The 14,041-nt window shown below is 40.7% G+C and overlaps 1 protein-coding gene across 1 annotated transcript; it reads right to left on the bottom strand.

The window, feature by feature from the left end:
* Positions 1-7: 7 nt before the first annotated feature.
* nms (neuromedin S) lies at positions 8-10,925 on the bottom strand (the record flags this gene model as incomplete). The annotated part of the gene is made up of 6 exons (XM_084315323.1): positions 8-37; positions 427-498; positions 4,572-4,625; positions 4,720-4,746; positions 7,210-7,266; positions 10,917-10,925. 6 exons carry the CDS (start codon positions 10,923-10,925, stop codon positions 8-10), a joined length of 249 nt encoding a protein of 82 aa, XP_084171449.1.
* Between the last annotated feature and the right edge of the window lie 3,116 nt (positions 10,926-14,041).

Here is a 14,041-nt window from a genome sequence, read left to right as displayed (position 1 = left end):
ACCATGTCTACAACTTGTCCGGGAGACCTCGGAGACCCTGTTCCCACGAGCCAGATCGGAAGAGAAAGAAGTCTTGGGTCAACATGCCTAATTTAAACTTCTTATAAGCTAATATAATTTATTAAATAAGATATTATCTTTCTTGTGCTTATAGAATAATTTAATTGTTCAATATTCTAAGCATCAATAGCATTTGCATTGGGAGATGTTTAGTTTATTTTTTCTGTTTTGGTGTAATACATATACAGTTGAATAGTTTTAAGAGTTAATCAATAGATTATGATTCACAGATTGGGTTTTTTGGTTGCTCATAATTTGCTGCCATTAAAAAAAATAAAGATATATATAAAGTATATACTTTTTCTTTTAAACACCAAATTCAGCTCACTGGCCCAATAAATAGTATTTAAGATGTTTTTTTTTTACCATAAGCACCAACTTCTTCCTCCTCTGAGAGAGCTTTGGGGACAGGCGCATCAGCGGGTGAACTGAATGAGACTAGAGAGAGAGGAAGAGTTAGGTCACTGCATCCGCTTCAGCTCGTGCCGTGGCTTCTGTTTACAAATGGGTTCTTTGTGACTTTTTCTACCAAGATTTGGGGATATCTAGTCCCATTTCCTATTCAACAATGATGATGTTGATGGCAGAGTCCATGCCATCAAGGTCAAGCTCCTGCCTGTATAAATTGCCTGAAGCTCACTCCACAGTGCACACAAAGTATAGATTCCAGTGAGACTCAATCAGTTTGTACAGACCGGAGCTTGACCCTATTGACTTTGCATTCGTTTGTGGTAGTATGAGGAACGGCATGGATTGTGCTGAGAAAGGACTGGTAAGTATGACATATGACTAAGAAGAGGGTCACACAACGCCAACGACTGCTGGGTTTTGATGGTCGTGTGGGTGATGTTAAAGGGTAAGGTCTATTTCCTACTTATTAATGAGCGGCTCAGCACAACGCACACTGTTTTTCATACACCCGCGGCTAATGAGGCCATGCTCCATTCTGTACAAGCCCTGAAATAAATGCTGAAACCTACTCCACGGTGCACCCAAACTACATTTCTGCATTTATTTCAGGGCTTGTATAGACTGCAGTGTGGCCCCATTCTTCGTCCCAAGGACTTCAAAATTGCGAGAGTGACCCCTCTGCACAAAAAGGGCAGCAAATTAGACCCAGGCAACTACCGCCCTGTTTCTATTCTTACCTCCATCTCGAAAGTCATGGAGAAAATAGTCTACGAACAGGTCGAAAAGTACCTGGCGGAAAAAAATCTAACCTACGAATTCCAATCTGGCTTCAGAACATCCCACTCCACTGACACATGCCTTCTCTATTTGAACGACCACATCAAACAAGAGGTGGACGCGGGCAAATACTGCGGCATGGTCATGCTGGACCTACAAAAGGCCTTCAACACTGTCAATCACTCCATTCTGATTGACAAGCTAAAAGCAATTGGTTTTGATCGTTTATCAGTGAGCTGGATGCAATCCTACCTGGAGGGGAGAGAACAGATGATGGAGGTAAACAGTACTCTACCCCCCTCACAATGAGCTGTGGTGTTCCACAAGGAAGCATACTAGGACCGCTACTGTTCCTAATTTATGCAAATGGCATGTCGTCAGCTTGTGACTGCAACTTGTTCCTGTTTGCGGACGACTCAGCCCTGCTGGTCTCTGACAAGAACAAGTTGCAGGTTGAAAAAACCCTCAGCTCGGAACTAGGCAAAATCTGCATATGGCTCGCTGATAGCAAACTATCATTACACCTGGGTAAAACAGAGTCCATTCTCTTCGGTTCAAATAACAAACTCAGCAAGACCGACGGCTTCTCAGTTACAGTGGGTGACAATATTGTCACAAGGAAAGATGAAATTACCTACTGGGTTCCATCCTAGAGGCAAATCTTTCCTATGACAAAATGGCATCCAATGTAATAAAAAAAGTCAACCAACGAACTAGATTCTTGTACCGGATCTCCTCTCTGGTAAACAAGAATACCCTGAAGACTGGCAGGAGCACTCATTCAAGGGTACTACGACTATGCTTGCACCTCATGGTACCAAAGGCGCTAAAAACAAGATTACAAACATCACAAAACAAACTGGTCAGACTTCTACTTGACCTGACTCCTAGAACCCACCTCACCCTTGCCCACTTTGACAACCTAGGATGGCTTAGAGTAGACGACAGAGTACAGCAACTTGCAATGGGCCTGGTCTACAAGATACACTATACGACTATGGTACCCATGTACATGTCAAAATACTTCCCAAAGGTCAGTGAATACCACGACCACAACACCAGAGGAAGCTCAACAAATCATGTTAAACCCAGATTCGGCTCAAACAAGGGACTAAACACGTTTAGCAATTATGCCACATCAATGTGGAACGCCCTACCCAAAGCTGTAAAGGAATGTGAATCCCTACCCACATTCAAAACTGCTCTTAAAGAGCACCTACGGGAGGCTGCAATTCGAAACTGGCCACCGTAAATGTCCAAACCCCCCATCCCCACCCCCTCCTAATAGACAGTCTCCTCCCCACCGCATGTATATATTCTCTCCCCGCCATATGTATATTTCTCTCCCACCTACCCACCCCCTCCAAATGTACAGTCTCCTCCCCACCGTATGTATATTTCTCTCCCACCCACCCACCCACCCCCTCCTAATGTACAGTCCCCTCCCCATCATATGTATATACTCTGTCAGGATCTATGGGTAACAGTACTGTATATTTGAATATCGTATATGTCACAAATGTAACAGTACTAAATACCGTATGTCATGTGTCATGTATGTTGAGTATGTCATAAATGTCAATATGAATTGAAAATGGGGGACCTTGATGTAAACAAGACAAACGTCTTTCTCTGGTCTGCATCCCATTAACAATAATATTGAGCCGTACTGTATTGTACCCATTCTGCAATCTGTTAAATTAAGTTTTCATTCATTCATTCATTTTCATTCATTCATTCATTCATTGACTTTGCATTTGTTTCAAGTTCAAGTTTCACATCCCTGACTTTTTACAAGAGGAGTGAAATGGTTGTTTCTTGGATCATCTGCCTCCTATAGCAGCAACATCACACAGTTGTACAGACAATAAGAACAGTGTAAACAATACAACTATTTAAGGCGAGACACTGCAGGTGAATAGGCAAATATACTTTTTTTGTTGATTTTGAGATTTTGTTATATTTTGCTTCCTAAACATGTCTTCTATGAAACTAATAACAATAAAACGTCAATAACACACATTTAGTTGTTTATTTTACTTCATTTTGCCTTATTGCATCCATAAATGTGCACATATTTAATGGGGAAGTGCCTCATTTGCATATATAAACATACATTTCAGAAAACTTGCAATATATTTTTTCTTAGTTTATATGTACATAACAAACTGGGAAAGTTTCATAGTGATATCTATTTAAATATCTTTTGCCTATTAGGGGGTACTACACTGTACTACACTGTTTGTAGTCTGTGTGTAGTTCTGTTCAGTTCAATAACATCATTATTATTATTATTCAGTTATCAGGCATGTGTTTAGGTTGTCTATTACTAATGGTTTGATTAGATATTGTGTTTGTAAATATCCGTTTAAAAAAAATGGCATTTTACAATACAGAACATTGAAGGCGTTTTCCCAAAAATGAGTTTTAAGAGTTTTTCCTCATACTCTGAGCCAGAAATCTCCACTTCAGTAGCACTCACATACACCAAACCTTCCAGTTCTATTCATATCTATGTTCTGAAGGTATTTACAGAAGGGTTTGTTGATATCGCATTCATACCCTGATTTATATCACATTCTATCCCTAAAAACATGGCGAAATATGGAATTTTACCATAAAAATGGACTGAATGGAGTATTTTCTGATTTATGGAGTGATAAAAAAGAGTTATCCAAAATCCCCTCTGTAATAACCTTTGGCTCTAATATGTCAACAAAATGAAACTATAATTTTGAAAATGGCTTTATCCAATGTTCAGATTTCTGTCCTGGAATTATATGCAAATTAGTGCATATTTAAGTAGATAATGCCTCATTTGCATATTTAAACATACAATTTCAGAAAACTTGTAATACAAAAAAGTCTTGTCTTAATATACGTAATCAACTGGGGAATTTTCATTGTGATATCTATTAGTTAATTTCTTTACCCTATTCACCTGTAGTGTCTCCCCTTAAAATAGCAGCATACTACAGTATTAACAATAAAATATAGCAGATATTAAATATGAATTATAACCTTAAGTGTTGCTATTAGTTTTGTGGCTAACTATAGCCAGAGTCTTAACATTTTCTAAATAAATCTATTTAAACTCTAGTAATTCTAAAAGTATCCAAAGTATCAAAACACGTGTTTATTACATGTACATTATTCATTCGGAAATCTAAGATAATGCCTCAATGTTGCACATTTGATTGTCGGGGGTCTAATTATTATCCAGGGTAACAACATTATCCCTTGGAAGAGAAGACAACCCTACATTGTAATTTTCAGTAATCGTTTCTTCAATGAGCCACTGGCTGTGATGTATATTTGATTACCTCGTGCTGGACGGCGCCTACAGAGCTGTGAGCCTTAGAGTAGTGAAACAGGAACTGAGGAGAAGAGAACATCCACATTTAGACTTAAACCCATCTCCAGAAGAAAACATGAAACGGGTCACCTGGTTCATTTGTGTGAGAAACTTACTCTTTTGAAAACATTCTGAACCTGCTCCTGTGAGGGCAAACAAAATGCAGATTAAATCAAGGGTATAAATATACAAACACAAGTTTACATTTGTTATTTAGTTTGATCTATTATTTCATTGTCTACATCCTCTAAAATGGTATGGTTTTGTAAGCAAAGGTCTTAAAGGAACACGGCAACATTATGGGAAATGTGCTTAACCTTACCGTCTTCTCCAGAGATACCAATGAATATCAATTTCCTGTATTGTGTTCAGTAGGAAGCTATCTGACTGCAAGCTACCCTAGTTTAGCACAAATGAATGGAAGCGGATACAAACCACTAGCCTAGCTTAAAACTCTGGGCCAACAGCTAGGTTAGCTGATCCGTATCCGCTTCCATTCATGTGTGCTAGGCTCACACTACCTAAATGCAGCACTGAACAGCACAGGAAGTCCTTCATTCCAACAGCCATCAGACTATACAATGCATCACTGTGCCTCACTGCATCACACTGAGCACAGAGTGACAGTTACCATCTTCCTGGACTCTTACTTTTGAAACAGCACTGTGCAATATTACACCTACTGTAGACCTCAGTATATTTTTAATGTATTTATTTACTGTATATTTTATTCAATTTTTATTCAATTTTATTCTACTCTTATCTTAGGCAATTAGATTTGTTTTGTTATTCTTATTCGTGACCTGTTCTGTCTAAATGTTTAATGTTGACCGATTTGCAGTGTCAAATTTCCCTCGAGATAATAAAAGTATTTCTATTCTATTCTATTCTATTCTATTCTATTCTATTCTATTCTATTCTATTCTATTCTATTCTAAACTAGACTAGCTTGCAGCCGGATAGCTTTCTACTAAATGCAAAGAGAGGAAATTGGTATCTGTCTTCTTGTCTGACTCTGGAGAAGACGATAGACGCATTCCCCATAATGTTGCTGTGTTCCTTTAAAGGAACACACCTGTTGCTGTGTTCCTTTAAACTAAAGGAACACACCAATATTTGGGGAAATTTGCTTACCGTCTTCTCCAGAGAGAGAGACAAGAAGATAGATACCAGCTTCCTCTCTATGCGTTCAGTAGAATGCTATCTGGCTGCATGTTAGCCTAGCTTAGCACAATGAATGGAAGCGCACATGTACGGGTAGCCTACGCATTGTCCAACTAACACCTCTCCCGAAGGCTACCTGTACATGTCCGCTTCCATTCATTGTGCTAAGCTAGGCTAACATGCAGCCAGATAGCTTTCTACTGAATGCACAGGAAACTGGTATTTATCTTCTTGTTTATCTCTGGAGAAGACGATAAGCCTTTTTCCCAAAATGTTGGCGTGTTCTTTTAAGTATTAACAATTTCTTGCTGCTCCTTAAATATGAACTAATATATATATAACTATATATTACAATATGTAACTTAAATATGAATGAATATATATAACTATATTAAAATATGTAAACAATTTAAAAAAAAATATTATTATCTTTTTCCCCCTCCTTCTTTTTCCGATTTTTTCTCCCATCCCACTGTTAGTCGTAATGCCAATTCCCAACCCCCTTCCTGGTTGTTGAGCACTTTCCCCTACTGTTGGTCCGAGAGGCCGGAGACTGTCACATGCTTTCCTCCGACGCATGTGCAGCCAGCCGGCAGCGCAGATTCTCACTGGGAGAGTGTAACGTGTGGAAGGTCGCACTACCTCTCTCCAGATCCTACCCTTGCTGAGCAGGCGCCCCGACCGAACTGTAGGGGTCGCTGTCCACAACGCCCAGGACCCACCCACGGCTCCCCTCCCCCTAACTCAGCCAAACGAGTTAGTATAGCGATCAGCCCGAGCCAAGGCAACGCTGACTCTCCGGGAGTCGAGACCGCAGCCTCTTGCATTGGTGACGAGCACAATCTCCGCTACGCCACCTGACCGCCTTAAAATATGTAACTTAAATATTAAATCATATATATTTAACTATATTAAAATATGTAACTTAAATATTAAATCATATATATATATAACTATATTAAAATATGTAACTTAAATATTAAATCATGTATATGATGATATGATATGATATTTTCATTTATAATGCGCCCCCAAGGCGCAGACAGGACAATGGAGACAGGGAACATAAGTACACCTCAGACACACAACACAACATAATAACTACATTCAAATATGTAACTTAAATATTGAGTATTTCCTGAAAGTAAGCACAGTCCCCATAATGTTGCCATGTTCACTTTAACAATAGCTGTGTCAACTTCCGTTTCCAAGATGTACTTTTTAACCCTTTCACTGCCGCACTACCAAAACGGTTAACCCTTTCACTGTGACAATTCACAGAAGGTTAACCCTTTCACTGCCGCACAACAGCAGTGACCGGTGACCGACGGTTGTGTGATAGTAAAGGGTAAACCTTCTGTCATGTGGCAGTGAAAGGGTAAAAGTGTCCTATAATTCTTTGGCAGCAGATATGTCAGATAATATCTCACGGCTGCTCGTACCTCGTTGTGATTTCTCCACATCATGTTTCCCACGTTGTCGTTCTGAAACTCTGGCACCTGCGGCAGACGGGGGGAGCACACTCAGTTCAGTTCAGTTCAGTTATTTTTTATTTCGGGTTTTGGACACATAACAATGGTAATTCCATAAATCTCCAATTGTCCGAAAAGGGCTAGGGAGAAGCACTAGGCTTGTCGGGCCCTACCCCTGAAGACTTACGTTTTTCTGTATTTTTTCTTTTTTACATTTACATACATACATAGTACATACATATAGTACACATTACAGTACACACATATAGTACATATTACAGTACACATTACAGTATAGTATACCTGCAGTATATAATAGTATATAGTACATACTAGTGTATACAACACATATATAATGTGATATGAGATATATAGTACATGATATATACAATATAATATAGTACCATAATATAATAGTATATAGTGTAAATATAGTTTAATATCATATACATCATGGCATTGGACAGTATAGTAGTTAACTAGCCTGCATGTAGTTTAATTACTAGTTTAACTACATTTTTCAGTAGTTGGGTGGTAGTTTACATTCAAATCTCAGTCGCTTTTTCAGCAGTTAACTACTTTGGATGATGTATTTTTTTTAGGTAGTCAATTACTGCCACTGTCGGCCCAATACTCACTCCTAGTTTGAGATGCTTGATAAGTACACAGGCTATTTCATTGTGCTGGTGGTGGTGGTGGTGATGATAGTGGTGGTGGTGGAGCCGGAGGTGATGGTGGTGGTGGTGATGGTGGTGATAGTGATAGTGATAGTGGTGGTGATAGTGATGGTGGTGGTGATAGTGATAGTGGTGGTGATAGTGATGATAGTGGTAGTGATGGTGGTGATAGTGATGGTGCTGGTGATAGTGATAGTGGTGGTGATAGTGATGGTGGTGGTGATAGTGATAGTGGTGGTGATAGTGATGGTGGTGGTGATAGTGATGGTGGTGGTGATAGTGATAGTGGTGGTGATAGTGATGATAGTGGTAGTGATGGTGGTGATAGTGATGGTGCTGGTGATAGTGATAGTGGTGGTGATAGTGATGGTGGTGGTGATAGTGATAGTGGTGGTGATAGTGATGGTGGTGGTGATAGTGATAGTGGTGGTGATAGTGATGGTGGTGGTGATAGTGATAGTTATAGTGGTGGTGATAGTGATGGTGGTGGTGATAGTGATAGTGATAGTGATGGTGGTGGTGATAGTGATGGTGGTGGTGATAGTGATGGTGGTGGTGATAGTGATAGTGATAGTGATGGTGGTGGTGATAGTGATGGTGGTGGTGATAGTGATGGTGGTGGTGATAGTGATAGTGGTGGTGATAGTGATGGTGATAGTGATGGTGGTGGTGGTGCTAGTGGTGGTGATGGTGATAGTGATGGTAGTGGTAGTGATGGTGGTGATAATGATGGTAGTGATAGTGATGGTGGTGGTGGTGATAGTGATGGTGGTGATAGTGTTAATGATGGTAGTGATAGCGATGGTGGTGATAGTGATGGTAGTGATAGTGATGGTGGTGGTGGTGATAGTGATGGTGGTAATAGTGTTAATGATGGTAGTGGTAGTGATGGTGGTGATAGTGAAGGTGGTGATAGTGAAGGTGGTGATAGTGATGGTGGTGATAGTGATGGTGGTGATAGTGATGGTGGTGATAGTGATAATGATGGTGGTGTTAGTGATGGTAGTGATAGTGATGGTGGTGATAGTGATGGTGGTGATAGTGATGGTGGTGATAGTGATAATGATGGTGGTGTTAGTGATGGTAGTGATAGTGATGGTGGTGATAGTGATGGTGGTGATAGTGATGGTGGTGATAGTGATGGTGGTGATAGTGAAGGTGGTAGTGATGGTGGTAATAGTGATAGTGATGGTGGTGTTAGTGATAGTGATGGTGGTGATAGTGATGGTGGTAATAGTGATAGTGATGGTGGTGTTAGTGATAGTGATGGTGGTGATAGTGATAGTGATGGTGGTGATAGTGATGGTGATGGTGATAGTGATAGTAAAGGTGGTGATAGTGATAATGATGTTGGTGATAGTGAATGTGGTAATAGTGATAGTGATGGTGGTGATAGTGATTGTGGTGGTCCTTCTAGTTAGTTTAGTATTTCTTATATGGTTGATAGTGTTTATTAACTTAAAGGTTCTTTCTTCTTTAACACTAGCACAGCCATGGAAAAAATGCCACTAATTCCCGCCAGGAACGGGTCAGATGACCCGACAGCTTATATGAGAAATATGAGAAAAATAAATAGTGTAAACTATATAATTACCTCTGAATATAAAAATATGAGGTTTACCACAATTAAATGTAGGTTTGAGTGATATATATTATAATTATTTTCTTTTTGGATGGAAGAGCCACAGGTTGGCCACCCCTGCGCTAGACGCTCGCAAAGTGCTGTGACTTTTGTCTGTTCCAACGGCCCATATGTGGAATAACGTTCTAATTACATTTTCCTGAAGTCATTTTGAAATTTCAGAAACCGTGCCAGATAAAACGGGTACTTTTAGGAAAAGTCATTGAGTGACAGAGTTGGAGCTCGACCGAGTGACGAGGATACATTTATTGAAAATGCCTAGTGGTCATGTGACCGCTTGTCGGCTGTGCTATAGTGTTAACACACAAATTAATCACATTAGGAAGGATTTTGTTTACATTTAAGAAATATTTGCTCTGTCAAGGAGTCACAGTTAATTTTGTTGATGAAAATTACAATTGTTGCTTTTGTTGTGTTTAAAACATGGTTGATATTGTTTGTATCAAAATGTAAGTTTATTTCTTCTTTGACATTAAAAGTTAAATACAAAACTTGTTTGGCATTGTGGAGATCTGTGGTATGGCTGCTTACAGCGTTGTGCAGGAGATCTGTGGTATGGCTGCTTACAGCATTGTGGAGACCTGTGGTATGGCTGCCAGCGTTGTGCAGGAGATCTGTGGTATGGCTGCTTACAGCGTTGTGCAGGAGATCTGTGGTATGGCTGCTTACAGCATTGTGGAGACCTGTGGTATGGCTGCCAGCGTTGTGCAGGAGATCTGTGGTATGGCTGCTTACAGCGTTGTGCAGGAGATCTGTGGTATGGCTGCTTACAGCGTTGTGCAGGAGATCTGTGGTATGGCTGCTTACAGCATTGTGGAGACCTGTGGTGTGGCTGCTTACAGCGTTGTGGAGATCTGTGGTATGGCTGCTTACAGCATTGTGGAGACCTGTGGTATGGCTGCTTACAGCATCGTGGAGACCTGTGGTATGGCTGCTTACAGCGTTGTGGAGATTTGTGGAATGGCTGCTTACAGCATTGTGGAGACCTGTGGTATGGCTGCTTACAGCATCGTGGAGACCTGTGGTATGGCTGCTTACAGCGTTGTGCAGGCGATCTGTGGTATGGCTGCTTACAGCATTGTGGAGACCTGTGGTATGGCTGCTTACAGCATTGAGGAGACCTGTGGTATGGCTGCTTACAGCATCGTGGAGACCTGTGGTATGGCTGCTTACAGCATCGTGGAGACCTGTGGTATGGCTGCTTACAGCGTTGTGCAGGCGATCTGTGGTATGGCTGCTTACAGCGTTGTGGAGGAGATCTGTGGTATGGCTGCTTACAGCGTTGTGGAGACCTGTGGTATGGCTGCTTACAGCGTTGTGGAGATTTGTGGAATGGCTGCTTACAGCGTTGTGGAGACCTGTGGCATGGCTGCTTACAGCGTTGTGCAGGCGATCTGTGGTATGGCTGCTTACAGCGTTGTGGAGGAGATCTGTGGCATGGCTGCTTACAGCGTTGTGGAGACCTGTGGCATGGCTGCTTACAGCGTTGTGGAGGAGATCTGTGGCATGGCTGCTTACAGCGTTGTGGAGACCTGTGGCATGGCTGCTTACAGCGTTGTGGAGGAGATCTGTGGCATGGCTGCTTACAGCGTTGTGGAGACCTGTGGCATGGCTGCTTACAGCGTTGTGGAGGAGATCTGTGGTATGGCTGCTTACAGCATTGTGGAGACCTGTGGTATGGCTGCTTACAGCGTTGTGGAGACCTGTGGTATGGCTGCTTGCAGCATTGTGGAGACCTGTGGTATGGCTGCTTACAGGCGTTGTGGAGACCTGTGGTATGGCTGCTTACAGCGTTGTGGAGACCTGTGGTATGGCTGCTTACAGCGTTGTGGAGACCTGTGGTATGGCTGCTTACAGCGTTGTGGAGACCTGTGGTATGGCTGCTTACAGCGTTGTGCAGGAGATCTGTGGTATGGCTGCTTACAGAGTTCTACTTCACACTGACACTGAACGCTCCCTTTGGGTCCTCACCCTCCAAATGTAAACGTAAAGTGTGTTGTTATAGAGCCACCATCTGACCAGATGGCACCAAATTCAACACCGAACGCCTCTGGGTCCTCAGCAATACACCCGCAGACGCAGAGCGTGAGGCAGATCGGGGGGGATTTCTTGAGATATGAAGGACAGACACACACACTATAGTGCCACCCTCTGTCTTATTTATTGACTTATTGATTGAATCAAGGAATGTGTGGAAAATAGCCTGCTATTATTATTATTGAAGTTATTTATCATTAAGTTAATAATGAAGGTTGGAAAACACATGATAACTAGATTACTGTAGTTGAAAATGCAACATGTATTTGACTTCTAATTTCGAATTACATTTCTAAATGCGTGCTGGCCACAATAATACAATTCAATGTCATTCTTCATTTACTGTTTTAATTTTTTTTTTATAAATATTGACTCTTTCATTTTATATTTGTATCTGTCTCATAAGTGCAGTTAAAAAAAAGTAACCTGTTGAACTATATAAAAACTGTATATATACAAGGATAATAACCCAATACCTTTGTTAGAGTAATTCCATCTTCCCATTGTTTGAAAGGACTGGGATACGAATCTGAAAGAGCACACATTAGTAATTTAAGTGAAATATTCTCCAATCAGAATATACACGACGGGTCCATCTGTTACATTCCGAATGACATAAGAAAGAACTAATCTATAAATAATACATTTAATTAAACTCAAACGAGACCTCACGGTGCTTCACAACAAAAGGGAAAATAAAAGGTTAAAAGTAAAAACATAGGAGCAGTAAAAACAGGCCCTATAGTGGAAGCAGAGTAAAATAAACGAGTCTTGAGGCTGGTTTTGAAGAGCATTATAGCTACTCTTATCTAGCAACTATTTCGAGTGGGAGAAAAAAAAAGTTCATATTCAAGAACAGAATTAGAGGCGGAATTATGAATGTCACTCACCTGCTGTTCTGCTCCAACAGCACAGACACCAGACCAGATGGAAGAGCCACAGCTGGCGCGCAGTCGGTCTGGTCATCATGTCTCCAGAGCGTCTCTCTTTCTTTGCGCGCTTTGGAGAAATGGCTCTTGGCTTAAAGCTCAGTTCAATTCAAGTTCCTATTTATATCGATGGGATCTTCACGCGGACTGAACTCGGGACCGCGACTGTTAAATAAAAAAGGCTCCAACTTCGAAGCTGCAAAAACAATCATCTCTTCCACGTATAGAGGTGACCAATCAAGTCCCCCCACACTGCAGGTCTCCGAGGGGACAGCCTGGTCATCGTCGCGTATAATAACAAGCATATAAACAACTATAATACTTTATAGATTGACGTAGTAGACTGACGTCACTTATTCCGCGGACTACTTAATTCGTGGCGTCGATTAAGTTTTGCGAGGAACTATTGAATATAGGAGACGACGGGAATGTATTAAATCAAGAAAGCACTGCAGTCATAGCCTACAATTAAAACGATTGCATTCTCATAAGAAACGGGTTTTCAAGTTGGTCTGCTTGAAGTGCCACGCATAATTCTTAAATGTTCTTCTCCCTTTCATTAATGATACCATGTTTTTAATAGTAGGATACGTTATTTATCAATTATTTTTCTGTTCGTAACTTGCCCCTGTAAATGTCCAAACCCAACCTCCTCCAATGTACAGTTTCTTCCCCCTCAAATGTATACTCTCTTTTTAGACTCTTTTTGTACTCATAAACAGTGTATATTTGTAGATCTGGTATGTCATAAATGTCATAAATGTCTAGATGCAGTACTGTCTATATCTGTATGTCATGTATATATGTTATGATCAGGGGTGTAAAGTACTTGAGTAATTGTACTTCGTTACAATACTTAAGTACTGTTTTGGGGGATTTGTACTTTACTCGAGTATTATTAGGTTTGTATACTTTGTACTTTTACTCCATTACATTTCAGAGAAAAAATACATACTTTTTACTCCTTACATTTAAAATGCAGACCTACAAAGTACAAAGTACAAATCTCACAGGTCCAACCATTTAATTAGTATATTTTAATTGTTTATCTGGCCGAACTAACGTTAACGTTATTAATCCTGCGACCGCAGGTAAACAGCCAATCAAATCCCCATCAATGGAAAATGAACCCGCCCATACCCATGCTGATTGGTCCTTGTGCAACACTAGAAAGCAGGGATCTTTGATTAAACACCTGCTATCAGAAGAATAGACAGTCAGATCCGCATTATGCTGTGGTTAATATTGTGATATTATTCAGGGTACTCCAGTATTCTGTCTTCTGTCTGTCTTCAGCATTGTCTATCGCAGAACACATTCCATTGTGGGCAGAGTGTATGCTTGGTTTCATTCCAGCCTTGCCTAAACACCAGCTGATGATTTCACTAATTGGCTCACCTCTTCAACTAACTCACCTTGTGCAATGTATAGTTAAAATGAAAACTTGGCCCACGATGGAATGAATTTGAGACCCCTGGTCTATCCCTTTAAAAAAAAAATTACTTTTACTTTTTAGT

The sequence above is a fragment of the Notolepis coatsorum genome (assembly GCF_963971535.1).
Source record: "Notolepis coatsorum genome assembly, chromosome: 5".
Lineage (NCBI taxonomy): Eukaryota > Metazoa > Chordata > Actinopteri > Aulopiformes > Paralepididae > Notolepis > Notolepis coatsorum.
Note: the sequence above shows the minus strand (reverse complement) of the source record. Positions and strands in the feature narration are given on the sequence as shown.